General features: G+C 42.4%; 1 protein-coding gene across 1 annotated transcript; it reads left to right on the top strand.

The window, feature by feature from the left end:
- Positions 1 to 632: 632 nt before the first annotated feature.
- Positions 633 to 25,800, top strand: LRIF1 (ligand dependent nuclear receptor interacting factor 1). The gene is made up of 5 exons (XM_063432976.1): positions 633 to 786; positions 838 to 1,503; positions 14,352 to 15,747; positions 19,765 to 20,016; positions 24,972 to 25,800. The coding sequence occupies exons 2-5, from the start codon at positions 1,445 to 1,447 to the stop codon at positions 25,419 to 25,421; spliced, it is 2,157 nt and encodes a 718-aa protein (XP_063289046.1). The 5' UTR covers positions 633 to 786; positions 838 to 1,444; the 3' UTR covers positions 25,422 to 25,800.

Genomic DNA, 25,800 nt, shown 5'->3' with positions numbered 1-25,800 from the left:
ATTATATGATTTGGTGGGTATATAGTATATATTATATAATTTAGTGGGTATATAGTATTTATTATATAATTTAGTAGGTATATATTATTAGTATAGGATTAGAATGTCTCTCCAGTGACTTTAAGGGATGTAGCTCTCCCAGTCCCACACTAGCATGGAATCCATTACTCAGTATAAAAGAGGCTGATGGACCCAGAAATATTCTCCATATTCCCAAACATTCTTTTTTAAATAGCAAAATATGAAACCGGAAGTCCAATAATGCCCCGCCCCCGGAAGCGATTACGTGTCCGGAAACACGATGAGCCCCGCCCGCTCTCCTCATTGGTGGATGACGCACTCAGAGTTCCGGCGAGCGGCCAATCGGTGCGGTGCGCGTGCAGAGGACACTTCCGGTGAGAGGTCGCGCGCGCTCAGTTAGTCAGTCAGGCTCTGCGCTCGCTCTGGGGGCGCCATTTTGTGACGCGGTATATTAACGGCTGCAGGCTGCCGCTGCTCTCCGCCGGGCATTCGGGGGGTCTGAGGAAGGGCCGGGCGCCGAGTGCACTGGGGGAGCCAAGCTGTGCCAGTCAGGTATCCGGGCGGCCATCGGAGGGCGCTGCTCGGCTCCAGTGGCGGCCAGGTATCAGTGAGGGGGCGTGGCCAGGCTATAAGCTCCACCCCTGCAACGTCATGCAGGGAATACAGCGCTGAGAGGGTGTGCGCTGCTGACTCCTAGCGGTGACTAATGTAACTACAGCTGGGTATATAGTGACCCCTAGTGGTGAGCTGTGTTATTACAGCTAGGTATATAGTGACCCCTAGTGGTGAGCTGTGTTATTACAGCTAGGTATATAGTGAGCACTGACTGAGCTGTGTCCATACTGACCCCTAGCGGTGAGCTGTGTTATTACAGCTGGGTATATAGTGAGCTTTGTCCATACTGACCCCTAGCGGTGAGCTGTGTTATTACAGCTGGGTAAATAGTAAGCAGTGTCCATACTGACCCCTAGCGGTGAGCTGTGTTATTACAGCTAGGTATATAGTGAGCACTGACTGAGCTGTGTCCATACTGACCCCTAGCGGTGAGCTGTTATTACAGCTAGTTATATAGTGACCCCTAGCCGTGACCAATGTAACGACAGCTGGGTATATAGTGAGTACAGGCTGACCCCTAGCGGTGAACTGTGTTATTACAGCTAGTGAGCAGTGACTGAGCTGAGTACAGACTGACCCCTAGCGGTGACCTGTGTTATTACACCTAGAGAGCACTGACTGAGCTGTGTCTATGCTGACCCCTAGCCGTGACCAGTTGTATTAAAGCTGTGTGTATAAATAGATCATATAGTGTATAGTGACACCGACCCCCCTGTATATCATACAGTAAATAGAGAGCACTGCCTGAGCTGAGTACATAGACCAGGGCACACTGTCTGACATCCATAGTGTTTAATATACTCCATCCATGTCTAATTTCCAGCACCTGGTATTGAACCCAGCACAGACCGTGTCATCCAATCAATGGTGAGTATCGTGGACCCACCTGGGTTCTCTACTCTGGGTACAAAACAGAATTTAAACTCATTGGAATGTGTTAGAATATTCTCAAAAGAGACTTAAAAATGGAAATGTATGTTCTGCCTCCTGCTGGGAGGTTTGAGGGACAGCACATACACTTTCAATAGCATGCATGCATGCAAAATATCTCAGGAACACTTTAACTATTTCCACGAGCAAATATCGATATTGTTCTTCTGAAAAGAAATCTTGAGAAAAAGTTAAACCTTTAATTTTTTTTAAGTTGTAATTTGAAAATGTTTCTTTGAAAGGGCTACTAGATATAGAGCATGTAACGCAAGGTATGCAGTGTGCCCATAAAAGATATATTCTTGTCTGCAGCTATTGTATTGTCCTGATTTCAGAGCCAGTGAGGTGTTGGAGTGGATGTAGTATACTTGAATTAGTCTAACTATAACATATTTGATACTGATCTATGCAAATGGTTGCTACAAAAAAATGAAAGGAAAAATAAATAGTTTAGAGTGGTAGAGGATGTGGTTGTGGACTGAATACTCTGGTTGTAAACTGAGATGGCCAGAAGTTGAAAACCAGGAAGGCGTGAGAACGATGTTTAAGAAAACTGGAGATAAGCCAACGATATAATTTCATATCACTGGAACCAACCCTAGGTGAGTGGAGCTTGGATGTTATATTTATATGTAAATGCAACTATCAGAGACTAAATTGAAGAAGGGATACTTGGCAGAAGGGAAGATTGCGCCTGGGCTTGAACAAATTCTTTATTGATGACAAAATTGTGTAAATGGGGTACTAGTATTCTCACAATGGTGACCTAGTGGGCAGAGTAGGTTGTATTGATGGAGAGGAAAAACAACAAAGGTACCAAGGGCAGAGAGGGAATAAGGGCTTCCAAGTACATTAAGTTGTGTGTGTGGTTCTTGTGACCAATGGACAAACAGTAAGAAATGAGCATCCTTGGTGAACCTGGAGATTTACTTTATCTGTACTGCCCAGTTCTCCCCATCCCTAAACCATGGTTGTTTTGCTATGTGTGGCGAAAACAGCCTCGCCACTGTGAACTGGAGAAGCCTGGTTGCCCGCCTGCTGCCTTTGGACTATGGCCCTGGGAGATTGGGCCCTTTAAAAAAACGTATTCGGCCCTAACAGAGTGCATGTCACTCATTCTGGCCCTTTAAACACAGTGGGGCCATTCGGTGCTTGCCCTGTGTGAGCGGTGATACCCCAGATAGCTATGCCATGGAGCCTATTCATATAATGAAAGACTATGGGAAAGACTTTAGCTCCATGGCAATTGAACTGTGTGAATAGGATCTGAGTGCTATTCGGTAGTTTTGTGCGTTCAGATCCCAGCTATCTGGGGATATGTGAAATGTCTGTGTGTTATGTGTAAAAGGTGACCTTATGTATTTTAAAGTGTTTTACTGTCTTTGTGTTCCCATGTGCATAATGGAGTCTTGTCTGTGTCCTGGGAGGTGATTGGATTACTTCTCCAGGAGAGAGGGCTCTGTAAAACCGGTCTGAGCTGGCAGGGGTTTTAAAAGATACTTTACTAACTTTTGAACCCCTTGGTCTGATTCATGCCATTTTTGCCATTCATGCCATATGTTGTTCCCCTGAATGGATCGATTGTGGATATGTATTTTTATGTGAATGTGATGTATGGTTTTAGAGTTATGAAAGTTGGGTAGAAAGTATGTTTTAACTATGTATAATTGAGTTTCCTCTCAGGATAAGGGGAGGGAATATGTGGGATGTAACTGATGTGTGAGTGGTTGTTTTATACCTCCCTGTGGGCGGACCTGTATTTGTAACAACTGCAATAAAAACCAGGCTGGGTGTGCCAGTACCTCAGATTCTGCTTGACCCTCAAACCGATGTGTCGTCTCGTTTTTGGGGGAATTGGATTGTATGCTGACTGCTTTTCCTGTTCGGCTGATTCCAGGGTTCGTGTGTATGCTTTTCCTGTTCGGCTGATTCCAGGGTTCGTGTGTTTCCAGTTCGGGAGTTTCTAGAATTCGTACAGTTTGCAGTTCGGGAGATTGGTGCTTGCAGTAGCTGCTGGTCTAGGAAAAAGGGGATTATCGCCTAAACGATTTTTATCCCCTTTTGAGCAAAACGGTCCGTTACAATTGGTGGCAAGCGGCGGGATCGTTCCTACAACCAGAGGGACAGCTACAGACAACACCATTCCTGGATTACAAATTGAGGGCAACGCTAGTACCCGTACAGCGACCCTATCTGCAAAGGAACTCTGAAAATGGATGAGAAGTTTCAAGATAGATTGAACGATTACATCCTGGGGTCTGGAGCAGTCTCAGAGGAGGACATGTTGATGTACAGAGAGGCTGTCCGAGCCAGGTTGTGGGATGAAGCCCTAGAGGAAGTACAGTATTCGCGAGGGTATCGGCGCCGCAGCAGAAGGCAGCGAATCCTGGCTCGAATGGCAGAGCGGATGCCCCTCCTGAGAAAACAGACCGAAGAAGCGTGGGTGACTAGACTCGAGGTTTTAGTATATGCAGAACTGGCGCTAGACGACGCATACCAGGCGATACAATGGTACGCAGCTCAGTGTGTCCCGAGATGGCAGAGTATGAGTTCCCAGAAGGCGGAGATTACACTGACCTTGGCCGACTTTGGGATAATATTGACGATGAGGACTTTGGGAAAGCGACTGACTCTCGTTTTTGGGACTTGTGTTACAACCGAGAAGACATGCTGGGGCTCCCGATCGCTATTGACCTCGAGGCAGACCTACAGTATTTGGTCGCCAAAGAATGGAACCTGGAGGGGGATTACCTGCGACTCATCAATGAGGCCCGGGAAGAGACAACCGGTCCTCCTTCCCAACAGCAACCAGCGGTACCCGAGGTAGCAGATCTCCTAGACTGGTCCTGTGAGGATCCCCAGCGGCAGTGTGTATCCCAGGGAGCTGAAGGTACAGTCCTTCCTCCCCAGCAGCAGAGTAAGTCCCAGGGAGCCGAAGGTGCAATCCTTCCTCCCCAGCAGCAGTGTGTAGCCCAGGGAGCTGAAGGTGCCGTCCTTCCTCCCCAGCGGCAGTGTGTAGCCCAGGGAGCTGAAGGTGCCGGCCTTCCTCCCCAGCGGCAGTGTGAGTCCCAGGGAGCAGAAGGTGCAGTCCTTCCTCCCCAGCGGCAGAGTAAGTCCCAGGGAGCTGAAGGTGCTGTCCTTCCTCCCCAGCGGCAGATTGTATCCCAGGGAGCTGAAGGTGTCGTCCTTCCTCCCCAGCGGCAGTGTGTATCCCAGGGAGCAGAAGGTGCCGTCCTTCCTCCCAGCGGCAGAGTAAGTCCCAGGGAGCAGAAGGTGCCGTCCTTCCTCCCCAGCGGCAGTGTGTGTCCCAGGGAGCTGAAGGTGTCGTCCTTCCTCCCCAGTGGCAGTGTGTACCCCAGGGAGCTAAAGGTGTCGTCCTTCCTCCCCAGTGGCAGTGTGTACCCCAGGGAGCTAAAGGTGTCGTCCTTCCTCCCCAGCGGCAGTGTGTGTCCCAGGGAGCAGAAGGTGCCATCCTTCCTCTCCAGCGGCAGTGTGTATCCCAGGGAGCGGAAGGTACCGTCCTTCCTCCCCAGCGGCAGTGTGTGTCCCAGGGATTATAGCCTTGAATATTCTGTTTTTGTAAGTATGCATCTAGTAGCTGTTTGAACATCTATATGGACTCTGATAAAACCACTTCTTCAGGCAGAGAATTCCACATCCTGATTGTTCTTACAGTAATAAAAACCTTTGCCTTAGTCGAAATCTTCTTTCTTCCAGTCTAAACGCATTACCTCGTGTCCTATGTAAAGTCCGGTTTGTGAATAGATTACCACACAATGGCCCCGAATATATTTGTATAATGTTATATCCCCTCTCGGGCGACATTTTTCTAAACTAAATAGGTTTAAATTTGTTAACCTTTCTTCATAGCTGATATGTTCCATTCCTTTTATTAATTTTGTAGCCCGTCTCTGCACTTTTTCTAGTGCCATAATATCCTTCTTTAGAACAGGTGCCCAAAATTGCACAGCATATTCAATATGTGGTCTTACCAGTGATTTATAAAGCGGCAAAATGATATTCTCGTCCCGAGAATGAATGCCCTTTTTCATGCATGACAATACCTTACTGGCCTTGGTCACTGCTGATACATTGCACATTGTTGCATAATTTGTTGTCTAGAACAATTCCCAAGTCCTTTTCGTGTGTTGTTATCCCTAATTTGCTTCCATTAAGGGTATATGTTGCTTGTGTATTCTTTACGCCGAAGTGCATAACTCTATCTAAATCCCTCTGCAGCAAAGTAATATCTTGCTCACATTGTATTATTTTACAGAGATTTGTGTCATCTGCAAACACTGAAACATGACTTTCAATGCTGTCTTCAAGATCATTTATAAACATGTTAAATAGAAGGGGTCCCAGAACAGACCCCTGACAGACACCACTTGCGACCTCTGTCCAGCTTGAAAATTTACCGTTAATGACAACTCTTTGTACTCTGTTTTTAAGCCAATGTTCTGCCCAAGAACAAGCATTTTCATCTAGAACGATTTCCTTGAGTTTGAACACTAATCTTTTGTGTGGAACTGTATCAAATGCCTTGGCAAAATCCAAATAGATCACATCCACTGCAACACCCTGATCTATACTTCTACTTACTTCTTTGTAGAACACAATCAAGTTAGTTTGACATGACCTCAGCTTCCAGTGAGTAGACCTCTCCTCCAAGAAATTATAATAATCCAAAGAGCAGTATAGCAATTCTCCCCACACATGAGCCAATGCTTAATGCTGGGAAGTATTCTGTTTAATGGCCGCACAGTTACAGAATGTATAAAAGTCACAAACCCCTCCCCTGTGCCTGAGAGATAATGGAGTCAGGAACTGTACAAACTCAATTATCTCCAGGTAAACAATTTACAAACACCCCAAAAGTACCCGTAAAACACACACAAAAAAACAACAAAAGTCACATGCCCTGATAGCCCCTGTGACGGACCGCCTGGCACTCCGACAGAGTACCTCAGTCAATCGCTGCTTCCTAGTACTGACGAGTACCATAAGCACTGCGCTGGAGCACCAAATCCGACTTCATGAAGGGTAGAACAAGTCTGAAGCTTTATTGGTAGGTTGGCTTTATATAAAATTCCTCAGGCCAGAGGCACACCTCCTGGACCTGATGGAGCACTGCATTACAAACTGTACAGACCAATAAAAACAGTGTAACACTGACTGACACTCCCACATACATTAAACAATCCCTATCCTCTGCCTGTGACATAATTAAGGTAGTTAATGCATAAACCTAATTATCCACAGGCAGAAATAACACACATTTATACAAAGTCTAGAAAACACCCCAAAACATAACATATCCCCATAAATCTTACATCCCCTGATAGGGTGAACAACATATCCAGAAATCACCCAGATCAGAGCAGGGGTTCAGAAACTTTATGGAAGTCATATTTTTGCCCAGGCGAACCCAGGTTTTCATGCCCAAAACAGTTCCATAGATTCGCAGCTAAATGCCGCTGGAGGACGGACCAGGAACCGCAAGGTTTTTATGACGAAAATGAACAGGCCCCTCGAGGAACACATGGCAGAGGCATTTCTGACACAAGGTGTCCGATTTGTGATCTTGCCCCTTTACCGCTGGAAAGGTAGAGGTAATAAGGCCTAAAGTGCTCATTGCCTTTCTTATGGAACTGTGATCTTTTCTTTGGAGCATAGAAATTTATTTCTTAAATCGTTTTTGTTTCTCTATTGGTAATGAAATGGACAGGGGTCCTGATTCCACTAAATCATGGTGCTGATGATAGACCGAATGGTAATGCCTTGAATTGAAAGCGTAGCCGTTTCCTTTTCCTTGATTTTACTGTGAATCTGAGATATTTCCTTGAAATCACAGCCATAGGTACATGGAGACAACATATTTTAGGTCTATTTTTGCCATGTACTCCACGTTGCAGAATGTGGGTTACCGATAAAATATTCTCCATACGGAACCTTTGGTATGGTATACGGGAATTGACTCTTTTGAGATCCAGAATAGGTTGAAAGTTTTTTGTCTGGTTTCTGGACAAGAAAAAGGAGTGAGTACATGCTCTGTAACTTTTTGGCACCTTTTTTCTATAGCTACCTTTTTTTTAAACGGGTAAGTGATTCTTTTAGAAGAGCTTCTGACTTTCTTTTTGAACGGTAAGAGGATACCAGGAATTCTGAAGTTGGATTCTCTGAGAACTTTATTCTGTAACCCTCTGCTATTGTATTTAATATCCACCTGTTTAAAGTGGTGTCTTTCCATTTCTGAACAAAGAATCTCTGACAACCACCCACTCCTCTGGGTCAAAATCTCCTTTTCTTTTGAAGTTTGTTAGTATTCTCTCTCTTGTTATCTCTGAATGGTTTCAGACGTCAGGTTTGAAACCTTCTATTGCTACTGCCCCCAGACATCCTATAATCTTGAAGAGCCTTTTTGCTGTCTGCTATCTGTTTTATAATCTCCTTCAGTGAAGAGCCAAACAACTTGTTCTTTTCAAAGGGCAGTTCACACAATGCCGCTTCTGATGTCTGTCTGCTGTCCATGTTCTCAACCATAATGCCCTTCTGGCCACAGATGATAAGCCCATGATGCTGGCTGTCCCCTTTAGCATTTTCTTTTTTCTGTCAGAAATTTGTTGGGCAACTGCATAAGATTGAACAAATTTGACAGGTCTTAATCCGTTTTATCCAAAACCATATCTTGTAAGGATAGCCACAGATTTTGAGCTTTCACTATTGCTGCACCGGAAATAGCCGCTTTGCACTGGTAACCTGCAGCCTGATATGCCAGTCTACACAAAGTTTCTGCACGCTTGTCCATAGGTTTTTTTGAGGCCAGAAAACTCTCTTATTGGAATAGTGTTTTTTTTTGTTTTTTTGTTTTTACAGCTGAGCCACTTCCCATCTATCTTCGCTTTGCAACTTGAAGATTTGTTTAAAGTGCCTGGCTATGAATGCACGTCTTTCCAAGTTCTTCCATTCCCTCTGTAGCAACTCCAGAATTATGAGATGTATATGGAAGCCTCTGACCTTACTCTTAGCAGGTTCTACTTCCTGAACAACAACAGAAGCCTTTTTAATACTGTGGCGGAACGTACCGTTCATTTAGTTGAATTTTCTTTTTATACGTTCGAGAGTTATTGTATCCGAGCACCCAGTATTCGACTCCCGAATGAGGACCACCCCTGCCCCCATTAAAACATTCACACCAACAACTTAAGTGCGAAACCGCATTTAATGAATGCTTCCCCTGGGTGGCCGCCATTTTGTGTAACCGAATACACGTGGGCGACAAAAGAATGGTGGTCATTTTGTCTCCCGAACGTGGGAAGCAGTACTTGGTCGTCGAATGCCTTGACCCCTTCCGGCTAGGCACTCACAAACCCCGAAAAAGATTATACTGCTGCCCGTCTACTTCCCGACCAGCTATGCAAATGATGTTCAGGAGATGAGAACTACCAAATGGGGGGAGCATTTGCTCCCTGAAATAAGGAGAATCCCTTGTACGGTGTTCACACAGGAACCCAGAACAGAGACGGGCCGGGGCACCAATTTCTTTTGGGCCATCACCTCGTGGCCGGCCGGTCAAAACTTTACTGGTGGCAGTCCAGTCTGAGTGATACTTGGCAAAGATGGCCACTCAGACCAGAGCTATCCGGGGATGTAACTTTTGTGGGGTTTCTGGTAATATTGGGGGTATTGTATATTTTGTGTATATTTTTCTGTAACTGAGAGATAATTACGTTATAATTTTCCCACTAAATTATCTCTCAGAAACAGAGGTAATTATAAATGCTTTCCTATGCGACCGGCTGAATGCGCGCGCAGCTCTTGCCGCGCGTGCGCATTCAGCCGACGGGGCGGAACGGAGGAGGATCGGAGGCAGAGATCTCCCCGCCCAGCGCTAGAAAAAGGTAAGATTTACCCCTTTCCAGAGCCGGGCGGGAGGGGGACCCTGAGGGTGGGGGCACCCTCAGGGCACTATAGTGCCAGGAAAACGAGTAAGTGAATACCGTCAGGCCCCGGAGCTTTACGTACATTAATTTTCTTTAACTGCTGCAGGACCTTGTCTCGAGTCATCCAATCACATGTTATCTGCAAGGTTTTTGCAGCAATCATTTGCATATCTCTTGCCATACGATCCTCATTAATATATACTGAAGAAAAGGTTATTTAAAATGTCTGCCTTTTCCTGGTATTCATTAACTATCACTCATCTGTTTCCAGTGTACCTACACTTTCAATTTTAGTTTTTTTTTAGAATTGATGTACTTGAAAAAAAATGTGAGGTTGTTTTTGCTTTCTTTGGCTATCAGTTTCTAGTTTTCTAGTTTAGCCACACTAATTGCCTTTTTGCAGGTATTATTGGCTTCCCTATATCTTATATAGGATGCCTCTGATTTGTCCGTTTTTTTAAATGCCCTTTTATTATTTTTATTCTCGTTTTACTTCTCTACTAAGCCACATTGTTTCAATTTATTTCTTTTATATTTATTACCCAATGGTACATATTGAGAAATGTACCTTTCTAATATTTGTTTGAATAGTTTCCATTTATCCTCAGTGTTTTTATCACTAAGGAGTTTATGCCAGTTGATATGTTGTAAAGCTGCCCTTATTGAAATTGGCTTTTTAAAAATTATGCATTTTAGTATACCCCACATGCTTTAGCTTTTTTGAGTTTATTTAAAAAAATTACCATATTGTGATCACTATTTCCCAAATGCTCCCCTACTTGAATGTTGGTCAAAAGATCAAATTTTTTTGTTATAACGAGATCCAGACAAGCGTCCTTTCTAGTTGGTGCTTGTACCAGTTGTGACATAAACACATTCAAAAACCTGATTCCCCTTGCTGAAGTACTAGTCACTCTATCCCAATTTATGTCCGGGTAATTAAAATCTCCAATAATTAATTAATAAACGTGTTACCCAGATTTGCAGCTTTCCCAATTTGCTCTAACAGCTGCTGTTCTTCCTAATTAATATTTACATTAGGTACGGTAGTTTATAACATATCCCAACCAATAATTGATTTCCCTTCGTTTGCTCCAAGCAGATATCTACCCATAAAGCTTCCACATTTTCCTCGTCACACTCCACATGCCTAAGATTTGACTTTAACTCATGGTTGACATACAAACATACCCCACCACCCTTCTTGTTTTGCTATCCTTCCTAAATAACGTGTACCCATTTAAGTTAACTGCCCAGTCATGTGTCTCATCCCATCATGTTTCTGTTATGCCTATTATATTAAATTGTTTAGTGTATGCTATTGCCTCTAGTTCCCCAATTTTGTTATATAGGCTTCTTGCATTAGTAAGCATACATTTAATATTATGAGTCATTTGTACTTCTTGTGAATTTTTATCAATATTCCATACCGCCTCTGTTCTGAGCTTTCCCCCTCCTCCCCCCTTATACCGAGCTAAAGCCCATCTTCTTTTTAACCTATCTCCATTTCCCTTCCCCCCCCCCCCCCCCCCCCCCCCCCTACTAGTTTAAAATTTCCTTCAACCTTCTAGCCATCCTATCCCCAGCACAGCAGACCCTCTTCTGTTTAGGTGCAATCCATCACTACTATACAGGTTGTACCCATGCACAAAATCTGCCCAGTGCTCGAAAAACCCAAAACCTTCTTTCCTGCACCAAGACTTCAACAAAACATTTGTATGATCATTCTTTGTGTCCTGATGAAAGTTCCAAGCTAAGAACTGAAACGTTGACATGCGTGACAATAAATACTATTGTTCTTAAATCCAGGAGTGCCGACATTTCTCTATTTCATATATATATATATATATATATATATACAATACACAAGATCCAGCGCACTCTCCTATCTACTAAACAGCAACTTCAACGTTGACAGATTCTATTAGTTTTTAAAAGGTTTTATTTAAAAACACCCTATCTAGGCAAAAAATAATGGGGATTAAGTTGTGGCAGGCTTATGCAATGTATGATCATATAATGTAACTAAATCCCCATTATTTTTTGCCTAGATAGGGTGTTTTTAAATAAAACCTTTTAAAAACTAATAGAATCTGTCAACGTTGAAGTTGCTGTTTAGTAGATAGGAGAGTGCGCTGGATCTTGTGTATTGTTTATTGTATAATATGGCCCCCAGCAGCACCCCATTTAAGCATGTTCAGGTGAGTGCAACCACCCCCCATGTTCCATATATATATATATATATATATATATATATATATATAAAGCACTCACTGGACTTTCAACCACCTTTTACTTTTATTCACCGTACAGTTATGTTACATCAAAGTTTCAGTCTCTACAGACATTCATCAGTATAACTGTTACAAGGGGAAAAAACGCTATAAATATCCATGGTGCAAAACATGTGCAAACAATTCCCACCCAATTAAACCAAAGTAATCCCACAAGAGAAATCAAACCAATCTCCAATAGACCTGTCAGACAGAGTATTAGAAGAATGTAACATTTAATTCAAGGGCCCTTTTTAACCTTGACCTGCAGAGAGTCCCTGGAGGAAGCATTTGCCAAGTAAGTGGATTAATCTAAGAGCGTACAATAGGTTGTTAGAGTAGGACCTGCCAAGAATGGGGTACATTGACATTGTGGCAGGCTTATGCAATGTATGACCATATACTGTAACTAAACCCCCATTATTTTATCCTAGGTGAGATGTTTTTATTACATTCTGTGAGACTTGAAATTGCTGTGAGTGTGCTAGATTGTGTATTATAGATAAATATAGATTTATATATATTTTTTTATGCTGTCTTGATCACGTCTCATTTGATCTATGAATAAAATCAACATTTAATTGCTGTCCCCTAACCAACAATCATCTCATTTTTTGGGCTTGAACTCCAAACCATGATTAAAGTGAACATGCTCTTCCATTGCTTGAGATGTTCAGTCAACGTGGCACTTAGAATTTACGGAATTTGGACCACCCTCCAAATGGGCCAAATTCGGAAGCATTACAATTTGGCTCAACAATGGAAGATAGATCAATATGACATGTTTTGGATTTGAAAGATAAAATATTGGATGGTAATATGTTAAATGTTGTGTTATTAGGCTGCGTGCATACTATCGCTTCCCTGGATATGCCTGTCACTGATTGTTGTGCTACTGGCAGCTTGTATAATGGAAATAAATACCGTATATACTCGAGTATAAGCCGAGTTTTTCAGCCCATTTTTTGGGCTGAAAAACCCCAACTCGGCTTATACTCGAGTCAAGGTCTGTATTATGGCAATTTGCATTGCCATAATACAGACCGGGGGAGAAGGGGGCTGGCAGAGCTGTAACTTACCTGTTCTGCAGCTCCTGTCAGCTCTCTCCTCCTCTGCGCCGTCCGTTCAGCACCTCGGTCAGCTCCCAGTGTAAGTCTCGCGAGAGCCGCGGCTCTCGCGAGACTTACAGTGTGAGCTGATAGAAGGAGCTGCACGGACGGCGCAGAGGAGGAGAGAGCTGACAGGAGCTGCAGAACAGGTAAGTTACAGCTCTGCCAGCCCCCCTCTCCCCCCCCACTGAACTGCCACTGGACCACCAGGGAAGGAGCCCCCCTCCCTGCCATATATCGAGCAGGGAGGGGGGACGAAAAAAAAAAAATATAAATAAAATAAAAAATAATAATAATAAAAAAAAAAAATTAATAACAAAAAAAGGGGGATAAGGACCACTATGGGAGGGAGGGGGGGGGGGATAAGGACCACTATTGGAGGGAGGGGGGTATAAGGACCACTATGGGAGGGAGGGGGGTATAAGGACCACTGTGGGAGGGGGTGGGATAAGGACCACTATGGGAGGGAGGGGGGTATAAGGACCACTATGGGAGGGAGGGGGGGGGGGGTATATGGACCACTATGGGAGGGATGGGGGGGATAAGGAACACTATGGGAGGGAGAAGGGGGATAAGGACCACTATGAGAGGGAGGGGGTGGGATAAGGACCACTATGGGAGGGGAGGGGGAAGTAAGGACCACTAGGGGAGGGTAAGGACCACTAGGGGAGGGGAGGGTAAGGACCACTAGGGGAGGGGTGAGTCAGGACCACTGGGGGGGGTGAAGGAACACGGGGGTGGGGAGGTAAGGACCACTGAGGGAGGAGGAGGGGAAGTCAGGAAATATCCTTGCACCGGCCCTGCACACACTGCATTCACACACTGCATTCATACACACACACACTGCATTCATGCACACACACACACTGCACTCATACACACGCTGCACTCATACACACACGCTGCACTCATACACACACACATACGCACACACTGCATTCATTATACACACACTGTAAATAAATATTCAATTAATATATTTTTTTTAGGATCTAATTTTATTTAGAAATTTACCAGTAGCTGCTGCATTTCCCACCCTAGTCTTATACTCGAGTCAATAAGTTTTCCCAGTTTTTTTGGATAAAATTAGGGGCCTCGGCTTATATTCGGGTCGGCTTATACTCGAGTATATACGGTATTCCAAATCGCATGCTATGCAGCCAGACCCTCACAATACACAGGCATTTAAATGGTATTTAATGAAAACTATGGCAGCAAGCCCTTCAGATTAGTACTTTTTAGTCTTCAATAGACCATGTGGTCCAATCTCAAATAGCACAATGTCACACCATACAACTAAAAACCTATTGTACAATGTGACGCAATATTTAATTCTGATCCAAACGATTTACATGCATGCCATCAGTCTCTTATGCTACTGCAGCTAGTTTGCTAGTAATAAACTTTAGGATTATTATACTATATATTAATAATTTATATATATATATTTTTTTTTTAAGTCTTACAGGGTGTGTTTACCAAGTTGTTCAAACTACAGGATCAGAAAGAAAGAATGTGCTGAAATTAATACCAGTATCTAATTCATCGGGTAACTTCTTCCCATTAGTTCAGCCTGCTGTCATACAAAATGGGTCCCCTGTGAAAGGTAACCTGCCAGCTGGATTTACAGTGGCCACCCCGGTGCAGAATATCACTCTACCTTCACCTGTAAGATTACCCGTGGTACAGCAGCCTGGCTTTGGAAATTACATTATCACAACTACAGGAAATCTTCAGGTGCCTCTGGAAACTGTCCAAGTGGACAATAAAGCCACTAACCTTCAGAATACTACTATAATCCTTGAGAAATCCCATGTGAGCACTGTGCCTGGGCCTCAGCTTGGAAATCAGACCTTTGTGATGATGAATCCCAAATCTCCACCATCTGCTATGCAATATTCACCAAAGTTGCCTTCAGGACATCATCTCCAGATACCTGCTAATGCCGAAGTTAAATCTGTTCCAGCATCGCTGTTGCCCTCTGCAATCCAGCAGAAGATACTTGCGGCTGCCAGCTGCAATGATGCTTCAAAGAATCCTTCAGTTATTTATGTTTCTCCAGTGAATACTGTAAGAACACTAGTTACCAAACCGTTGTCTCCCATTTACCCCAAACAAGGGCAGTCTGGTATCTCTCCTGTGGCCATTGCTTCAACAAACATGCAAAATGTTGGTGGCAATCAGCAATCTGGGGGTACGGGGTCTCCCAAGGCACCAATGAAGTGGATTGTGCAAGAAAATAACAATTCTGCTTCTTGTCTCGTTCCAGTCAAGTCTTCCAATGACACTGCCTCTAAAATATTAAAGATTTTATCTGGAAAACATAGTGAAGAGACCAGTATTGCCAATATATTACCAACACACAACAATCCTGTGGCCTCGAACTCCAATGTCATCCACATTAAAGACAATGCTCTGGTTATGTACAATAATAAAATTTATCTCCTGGCTAAACGGGGATCTGATGTTTTCAATGCACAACTCCCTCAAGCCAACTCACCTGACAAATCTTCAGATTCTATGAAAGATATATCTAATAAAGTCGTTGAAGTTGTCCTTTCAAAAAATAAAGTGTCCAAACAAGACAGTAGTTCAACAGTGTCCCCCTGTTCCGATACCTCAATGCCGCTGGATGTGAAAACACAGATGACTGATCTCCAGCATACCATTAAACAGGAACTAAAGCCAAGGACTTTGCTGGGTGTCTCTCGTTTGGAGGATACCTTGCTGGCCCAAACATCCTTTACCATCTCAAAGGATAGCAAGGCTTGTCCACCAAAAGTAGAGGATACTGTCAATGTAAAAACAACCTCAAAAATAGCATCGCAACCAGCAGTAAATATTCAAAGTCAGAAGGTAAATGCTTCTTAGTAGTATAAAGTTTGTGAATTAAATATGTTTCCACTTTTCAACTAACTAAACAGAAAAAAAAAAGAAAAGCTGGAGGAATACTTGTGGTAAATGGCGGGTTTTACTCAAATAGTAAGTATATGCTAACTCAAGAAGAAGGGATCGGATAAGAGTTTAAAGCGGCACTGTCATGCCGAACTTACCTTTCCTCAATCTCTTCCTCTTCTCCCCCTCTCTCAGGATCTGTTATTCTTTTCTTCCTGTCTTCTTTAGTTTTCTTTAAAATCATAAGACAAAGTAGGGACTCTTTGCCTTATGGAGGATTCCTCCGCTTGACCAGCTCTGACCAGCGGAGGAGCAAACTGTGCTTCATTTCCGCTGGTCAGAGCAATTTTCCCATGATCCTTACCTTTCCTCCCTGTTCCCACAATGCTTCCTGTCAGTATTGCCGAACGTCCTGTCACTTAGACAGAACGCCGGCAAAACTGCCGAATTGCATCCTAACCGAATGAGAAGAGTTTCTCCATTCGTGTTAGGATGCAATTCGGTACTTTGTTCGTATCGGAATTTCATTCTAATGAATGAAACTCCGATCCTATTCATTGCCGCGGCTGCATCTTGCAGCCGCTTAGTAGATAACTCCCTAATTCCCACGGTATCAGGGAGCTATCTACTAAAAGGCTGAAAGACCTAAATTGGTCTTTCAGCCACATTTACTAATACCAAGTAAAAATTACTTGGTATTAGTAAATAATATGCCCCTACTCGCTATATCGCGAGTAGGGGCATGTGTAGTAAGCAGTGAGCAGCCTATAGCTGCTCACTGTAAAACACAAAAAACCTAGTACCCCCTCCCCCCCCCCCGCGCGGCTGGTGTCCTGCCCCCACCCCTCGCGGTGGGTGGGGGCTCTAAATAAAGATGGGGGGACCTACTGTCCTCCCCCCCTGGCCCCCACCCCTGCGCGGTGAGTAGGGGCCCTAATAAAACAATAAAGGGGGGACCTACTGTCCTCCCCCCTGGCCCCCACGCCCTAATAAAACAATAAGGGGGGGGACCTACTGTCCTCCCCCATGGCCCCCACCCCTGAGCGGTGGGTGGGGGCACTAATAAAACAATAAGGGGGGACCTACTGTCCTCCCCCCCCTGGCCCCCACCCCTGAGCGGTGGGTGGGGGCCCTAAATGAAACACCCCCCCCAATCAAGGTGACTTGGGGCCCCTAGTCACCCCCCCACCCAAAACAAACTATCCCCTACCTACCCCCCTCACCCTAAAAATAGTGAGGGGGGAATAAAATAACTAACCTGTAAAAAAAAATTTTACTTACCATTTGACGTCTTCTTTTTTCTAAAATCTTCTTTCTTCAGCCCCCAAAAAGGCCAAATAAAAATCCATCATACCCGTCGCACTTTAAAAAAAAAAAAGAGCGCAATTTTTTTTTTATCCTTGTTCGCCCTTCGAGGGCACGACGCGTACTGAGCTCCGCAGGGCGGGTTATAAAGCTTTGCCCCGCCCTGCAATTAGGCTTAGAACACTCTGATTGGTTGGTTTAAGCCAATCAGAGTGCTCTGTGTCATTTTACACAGCGTGGGAAAATTCAAAAGAACTTTCCCATGCTGTGTAAAATGACACAGAGCACTCTGGTGGCTTGAAATCCATCCAATCACCGTGCTCTGTGTCATTTTACACAGCATGGGAAAGTTCTTTGGAATTTTCCCACGCTGTGTAAAATCCATCCAATCACAGTGCTCTGTGACAGTGCTCTGTGTCATTTTACACAGCGTGGGAAAGTTCTTTGGAATTTTCTCACGCTGTGTAAAATGACACAGAGCACTGTGATTGGATGGATTTCAAGCCATCCAATCACAGTGCTCTGTCATTTTACAAGCGTGGGAAAATTCCAAAGAACTTTCCCACGCTTGTAAAATGACACAGAGCACTCTGATTGGCTTAAACCCACCAATCAGAGTGTTCTTAGCCTAATTGCAGGGCGGGGCAAGGCTCTATAAGCCTTCCCCCGCCCTGCGGAGCTCAGTCTGCGTGGAGCCCTCCATGGGTGAAGATGGTTTATTTTTTTTGCGCTCGGGTTTTTTATTTTATTTTTAGGTCGACGGGTATGATGGCTTTTTATTTGGCCTTTTTGGGGGCTGAAAAATTAAGATTTTAGAAAAAAGAAGACGTCGAATGGTAAGTTTAATTTTACTTTACAGGTTAGCAATTTTATTCCCCCTTCACTATTTTTTAGGGTGAGGGGGGTAGGTAGGGGCATTTTTATTTGGGTGGGGGGTGGGTGACTAGGGGCTTGGGGACCCCTAGTCACCTTGATGCGGTGGGGGGATTGACTTAGTGCCCCCACCCGCCGCCCAGCGATGGGGGCCGGGGGGGAGGACAGTAGGTCCCCCCTCCCTCATTACCATTATGGCCCCCACCCGCTGCCCAGGGGTGGGGGGAGGACAGTAGGTTCCCCGCCCCACCCCCCCTTATTACCATTTTTTTTTTACAGTGAGCAGCCACAGGCTGCTCACTGTTTAGTGGACATGACCCTACTCGCAGTATGAATGAATTCTGATGAATGAATGAATAGGTGAAATTCCCGTTCGCATGTCCAGGTGTTTCACTGGCCATGTGCGGGAATCTCACAGTCTATCTAGTGTGGGCAGATGACGTGTCCCACAGGGACTTCATCTACCCACACAAAGATGGCGGCGCCCTGAATAAAGATCGGGGCAGAAGATAAAGAATAAAAAATATGTAATGTGGGGGGCTTAGGGGCATTTGGGGGTAACTAGGGGGTCAATTGGACGTAGTGGAGGCGGGTTTAAAAAAAAAAAAAAAAAAACTGGATTCGGCATCACTGTGCCGCTTTAATGCTCCGGGAATTTAGCTGAAGCTTTATTGAAGCGTGGTCATGGATTGCTCTGTCACTCCATGCAGTTTGTACAATTAACTTGCCTATAAGCTAGTGGGTAGAGGTTGTTCTTGATGATTTAAAGGAAGTGTGCAGTTTCTGCATATAAGAAGCTGCCCTTTTTCAGCCACATAACTATCCATCAGACCTGTAATCCAGTCTGTTAAGTGGAAAGTAACCTAGAAATCTTCATAACTTGCAAATAAAACAATTATGGCATTATGAGAAAATGCTTTTGCGTTTTACTCTGAAGGAAAAAGATATATCAGAAAGTAAGCATCTGTTACCATATCCAAAATCCCACAACAAAGAAGCAAATATATAATTTACAGACTTTTTATATGTGAAGTCCCAATGCAAATGTAAAGACTAGATTATAGAACCAAGATACAATTAAAGAGAGATACTTTATCAGAGAGCACTCCAAACATCGCTATACCTCTGTAGATTCATCCAGTGCTCCAGTGCTGATTACATGGAAGAAGTCTACCCCTCTATCTCATGTCCTAGTAAGAGCTCTGTGAGTTGCAGTCCATAATGTGCATCACTGACATTAGGGGCTGAAGTCTCCAAAATAATTTATTACAAAGAGGTTAAAGAAATATAAAAGAGGGAACACATTTGTTATCTGCAGTACTTGGATCAGTTTCCCGATATTACTGATTTAGGAAAGGGTTTACATGTTTTGATTAGTGTAGCACAGTTTGCAACAAACATGCTATCTTTTGCTCTGTGTCATGTGCTTTGCACCACATACACTTTTGCTTTGCTTGTTTTATATAAAGTAGTTTATAAATAATATTGTACTGTTAAGTGCACTGTATCTCACTTCTATCAACACTGTTCATTTTTGGGGGGTGGGCAAGTTCTACATGTAAATTTGGTATTAGGATTAAAATTTCATTGATATGATTTTATCTCTACATAAAAATCTAACTTGATGATATGACTCACACTTTCTCAGAAGCACTGCAGATTGTGTTAGACCTGTTTATTGGGGAGATACAGAAAACGTTTTGAACTTATCTATGTATTCATTGCATACTCTGCAAAGTGTGTGTGTACACAATCTGCCTGTTCTCTATTTGTAATCTGTTTGGCCAATCTTTGTTTCAGATGCAGACCAATGTCTTCCCACCTGTGACGAATAACCACTCACTTCAATTGAACAGAGTCACCGATCAGAGTTTGAGGCTGAAATTTGGTTTAATCAAAAAGGAAAAGGTCTTCTTAAAAAGGCTACCTCTACTGCGGCCCAAAAAGTCATCTCAAGGCTCAGTCCTTTCAAAGCAAAGTTGGAAAAACAATTACACTAAAAGCAATAATTTCATGACCGATAACAATGGCACGACGAGCACAAATTCAGAGGTTGGCATTTTGTGCAAATCAGCAGAAACACATTTGATGCATTTTATCTGCTCCTAATAAGCCTTTTATATGTTCAGATTGATTTAAATCCCAGCGGTGAAGGCTTATTGGAAGCCGATAAACATTGTTTCCAATATTGAGTCTCATAACCATGTTTAACATATAAACTGTCTGGTTAGTTGCTTCAATTCCATTTACCGTGGACAAAATCCTTGCTAAATGGCCTCAAAAATTTTGACTGCAAAAAGCTGTCCATCAATGGCTCTTTAATAGAAATTAACAGTGGGTGGGGTGTATTTTAATTGTAATAATACCCAAAGGCATTCGGGGGTGGGGGACTTTTAATTAAATAAGAAATGGAGGGATTGTACAAGAAAACACATGACAAAAAAAATGTAAAAAATCCACATGAGCCAATTGCTCCGCGTGGACTGAGCTTGCATGGGGGTGAACAGCCTTATAGGGATTTCCATCGGCATACTGTACAATGCCAGTGAGAGTGCTCTGATAGATGAGTCTCACTTATGTCTAGACTTGTGTGGGAACTTTACCGATGGCATGTCCACCCCCATCATATATTTAATTATTGCCTACAACCGCCACCTCTGGGTGGGGGGAAATTAGGTACATCCCCATGTATATTCTTATTAGAGCCCCCACCTATCATCTTTGGGTGGGGTGATAATAGGTTCTTCCTTTATTTCAAATAGAGCCACCACCCAATGTTCACAGGGTGGGAACACGGGGGTACAATAGGTTCCCCCTTTATTTCAATTGGACTCCTCACCCAGAGCCTGTTCTTTAATGTGAAGCTCCCATCCTATACTGACAGGACCCCCCGCTGTATGTTGTTTGTGACTGGGCAGCAATAGCGCAGTCACTAGTATTATGACAGTGAGTGGCTGCTCATTGTTTAGTGGACATACAAAACCTCAAGTTTAAAAACTCCATTGTACTAATATGGGGGTCATTTTTTTTTTTTTTTTAATGACTAATACGGTTCTAAGCACATTTATCAGATTATTTTGTTTGAGCAACCAACCCATTTATCGGGTTTGGAATCAATTCTGGCCAAAATTCAATAAACATTTTGGCTGAAACAGGGTTTTGCCGATATACTGTAATTTGAGGCTGTAATTAGATTCTTGTCAGTGATTCTTTAACTGGCATTTTAATAGATCTAGAAATTGATGCCTGTAACTGTGTAATCATCTAGTACGACTTCACAGAACATAACTCTTAATTTATGAGCAGTCACTCCAGTGGACGCTATTGTGTTTTCCATTTTAAACGAGGGGCAGATGCATATTTTATAGTATCTGGCCAATAATAATTTGTCATTTTTGTGAGGTAGGTTTTATATTTAAAAGACTGTTACATTTATAGTGGATATCTTTATATTCAATTGATCAGCAGAAATTCTAGTTGAGTACATTCTCTTTCAGACTTGCCACGGCATGTCAGATCCATGTTATTTCATTTATTTATTTTTTACAAATTTTGAACTGTTGTGTCAGTTCGCCATTATACTCACTGTCACATTTACTTCCTCTTCCCCACTTCAATCCAAACGAGTCACCTCAATCTCTAACTTGTAATTTTCTCTATTCCAGCATCTAACTGCTGTGATTTTTCTCTGGTCTCTGGCCCATGGTTTATCTCAATCTTCCTCATTCGAGTTTACAGCACACTTAAAAATCAGCATAACCTCAGAATGTCTCTTTGAACACATGCTCTTTTTACAAGAGGCCTACAATATACATGACCTTTTCATGTGCACTCTCATGAGCCCTGCCTCTACCCATTCTGCGCGGTCTCATTTTTTTAGAGTCCTAAATTTCAGCCTAAGCTTAGAGATTTAAAATGAGATTGTGCTTTTTTTTTCTCTCCCTTCTTCACCTTGTAACAAAAGTTCTTCATACATTAATCATTTGTAATGGTTTAAACGTCTCTACTTAACTTTCTAGTTTACTTAATAGATCAACTTTCCTAGACATTCACGATTACCTTACCCCACACATATTACATAGTTACATGGCTGAAAAGAGACATGCATCCATCAAGTTCAGCCTTCCTCACATTTGTTTTTGCTGTTGATCCAAAAGAAGGCAAAAAAAAACAGGCTGAAGCGCTTCCAATTGTGCCCCAGAATGTCAGTCCGATATATCCTTGGATCAAGCAGCTATTACCCCACTAATGAAAAATTATATCCCTGTATATTGTTTTTACAAGTATTTATCCAATTGCTGTTTAAACCTTTTTATAGACTCTGATAAAACCACCTCTTCAGGCAGAGAATTCAAAATCTTTATTGTTCTTGTTTAAAAAAAAAAAATAACCTTTCCTTTACCTTAGACAAAAATCTAATTTCTTCCAGTCTAAATGCATGACCTTGTATAGCCCTGTTTATGAATAGATTTCCAAAAAATGGTTTGTATTGGCCCCGAATATATTTGTATAATGCTTTCATTTCCCTTTTGAGGCGTTATTTTTCAACTAAATAGATTTAGTTTGTTAACCTCTCTTTATAACTAAAATGCTAAATTTCTTTTATCAATTTTTTTTGTTACCAGTAATTTATAAAGAGGCAAAATTATATTTTCATCACGTGATTTAATGCCCCTATTTATACATTACATTACTTTACTCATCTTAGCCACTTCTCATTGACATTGCATATTGTTGCCTAGTTTGTTGTCTATAACAATTCCCAAATCCTTCTCATGTGTTATCCCTAATTCACTACCATTTGGGGTGTAAGTAGATTGTGCATTCTTTCCTCTGAAGTGCATACATTTGCATTTTTCTACATTAAATTTCATCTGCCATTTTATTGCCCAGTCCCCCAATCTATCTAAATCTCTGCATTGTACTACTTTACAGAGCTCTGTGTCATCTGCATACACTGAAACATGACTTTTAATGTCTATTTCAAGATCATTTATAAATATGTTAAATAAAAGTGGTTCTAAAACAAAGCCCTGAAGGACACCACTTACCAGTTTTGTCCCTCTTGAAAATTTTCCATTAATGACAACTCGTTGTACTCTATCTTTAAGCCAATGTTCTACACAAGAACAAGAATATTCATCTAGACCAATTTCTTTGAGTTTGAACATTAACCTATTGTGAGGAACCATATCAAATGCCTTGGCAAAATCCAAGCAGATCACATCCACTACAACACCCTGATCTATACTTCTACTTTTTTGTAGAATGCAATTAGCTTAGTTTGACATGACCTATGTTTCATAAAACCATCCTGATTATTACTAATAACATTGCTTCTCCCAATGAATTCCTAAATATTATCCCTTAATAACACTTTAAATACTTTCCCATCCACCGAAGTTAAGCTCACAGATCTATAATTTCCAAAGATTTTCACCCTTTTTGAATATAGGAACCATCTGCCTTCCTCCAATCCTCCGGTACAATTTCTAAATGAAAAGAATCTTGAAAAATTAAATACAGAGGTTCACTTATTTTCACACTTAGCCCCTTAAAGGACCACGATAGGCACCCAGACCACTTCAGCTCAATCAGGGTGGGGGGAACCTAATAACCCTATAGTACCAGGAAAACGAGTTGGCACTATAGTGGTTCTTTAAGTACTCATGGGTGAATACCGTCAGGCCCCGGCTTTTTGTTTACATTAACTTTCTTGTTTCTAGACCAAGTTTTGTCATGCCTAGGGCACCACTGCTGACAGACATACACACACTGAGAGAGGCACACACACTCACAAATTATCACTTGCTTTAATTCAGTTTTGTTCAACCCAGCCTCCCTACCTTTGGGAGAACTGGAGAGGATGGGCTTTCCTTTGGGTGATGGGGCATGGGTGATGGGCCTTTTGGTAAGGGGCATGCGAGGAAGCAGAGCAAGAAGATCACAGCACTCTCACTGTCTGCAAACAATGCACGCAGCCGGCAGCCTTGGAGGAAACTGGCCCACAATTCCCAGGTGCCAGGACAAATTTCATAGTCACTATGGTGGCCTGGTGCCTGGGCATTGCAGAGCCCTGGTGTTGTGTCCTTAATGATTGGATTTGTTATTATTAAAAGCAAACGGGTATGGAGAGCAATCGCTAGGAGCATGTGAGACTGCTCTGAAATGCCAAGCAAAGTCCCATTAGTCTCCCGTGTTTGGTATTTATCAGCTGACTGTTCCTACACCACCTTAACACATTGCACAGTTTATCTATTATTTCCCTGTGCAGGGATTAGCTTTCCCTCACTTCTATCAGACTGATTAGGCTACGTAAAAATCAATTTGTCATTTGTAATGTTGTTTTAGTGCTACATTTTCTAAATCGATGGTACTATATTAATGTTAATAAGCTTCAAATATGCTGCAGCTGGACCTACTAGCTGAATATTTAAAAAGGACCTATTATATAACTTCTATTGTTTTGTAGTGCATAGTTGACCTGTAAATACCTCCATTTTCAATGCAACTCTTTGCTTACCTCTGCTGCATTGGAACAGCCATCTTTGTGTCCTCTTACACAACTAGAGCACTAGCTCTCTGTCACCTGAATGTTCGTGTTAACAAATACTGACCCTATGTGCAGCCTATACTATGGCTTCAGCAATTCAACATGCTCATTGGGAGCTGTTTCCAACCATAGTGGACTTTAAGGTAGCAGCTCATGGGTAAGGCAGGAGATGCAATGAAAATAAATATTTCTTTATATGTTTCCATTACAAAACACACAACAGGTATAATACATACTTTTCATCATTTACAAAAATGACAATTGTCCTTTATTTTCTTACATGAATAATTAAGTTGATTTCTAAATATTGGTCTTTCATTACTTTAGCTAGTGTCATCCACCTTTAGCCTTCCTTCAAAATGCACACACCCAGAGAGCAGATTTACAAAGGGTGCATAGTAAGCTTTGGGCATGCAATATTTGTGTAACTTATTTGTTTAATTTTTGTTTACAGGATCAGGCTGAAATGCTTCACAACAAAAGAAAATCATCACCAGACACTCCGATAAATGCCAAAAGAATTGCCTTGGATAGCCTTGATTTAGTGGAGGACTCTGACGCTGGAAGTGATTTATTTTTTCTTGGAAAAACACAAGTGTTGCAAGAAAATTCTACTGCTGAAGAAAGTACATCTTCCATGTCTCCATTTTACCCATTAGAACCCATGCTCCCTTTCTCCCCACTGAGTAGCAGTATTTCAGGAATGACAAGTTCCACACCTACAATCAATCGCCAGGCTTACTCAACTCCATCTAAAGCGGCGTCTTCAACCAGCGGCAGACTGTGTATTTCTGCTGCAGATCTGGATGACACTATAAGAGATGAGAAAATCTGGAGGCTGAAGGAACTTCTGAAAGAACGCGAAGAGGCATTAGAAGCCATACGGCGACAGAGAAACACCTGAGCTCTGCTTCATTTCCACTTCCACTGATATTATATTAAAGAGGGTGTATGGAAATCAGAGTGACTCACGGCAGTCCTTATTAAAGTGCACAATGCAGAAAGGAGAATTTCTAAACACTTTCAAAGTGTTAATGGCTGGGTAGCTTTGGTATAGAATTTTATTATTTTCATATAGTATTTGTAGAAAGATATAGGCTGAAGCAAATAGCCTTTTTGTATTTGTTTTGTTAAGGGAAGAATCTGTATAGTTGTATGTGTGTAAATATGTATTATTCGACCAAAGTAAACCATAATATTATTGATGATGAGAACGTTTAGTGCAGCAATTAAACTAGTAATACAACAATTTGTGTAATCAAGGCCCACCAGTAAGATCCCTT

The sequence above is a fragment of the Pelobates fuscus genome, chromosome 1 (assembly GCF_036172605.1).
Source record: "Pelobates fuscus isolate aPelFus1 chromosome 1, aPelFus1.pri, whole genome shotgun sequence".
NCBI lineage: Eukaryota > Metazoa > Chordata > Amphibia > Anura > Pelobatidae > Pelobates > Pelobates fuscus.
This window is presented reverse-complemented; position numbering and strand designations above follow the sequence as displayed.

What these genes read in the sequence shown, in the direction of transcription:
- LRIF1 (XM_063432976.1), top strand. Translation starts at nt 1,445, where the DNA reads ATGTCTAATTTCCAGCACCTGGTATTGAACCCAGCACAGACCGTGTCA. An exon ending in TAAATATTCAAAGTCAGAAG is followed by an intron (nt 15,748 to 19,764) that starts GTAAATGCTTCT and finishes TCTTTGTTTCAG; the next exon opens with ATGCAGACCAATGTCTTCCC. An exon ending in CGACGAGCACAAATTCAGAG is followed by an intron (nt 20,017 to 24,971) that starts GTTGGCATTTTG and finishes TTTTGTTTACAG; the next exon opens with GATCAGGCTGAAATGCTTCA.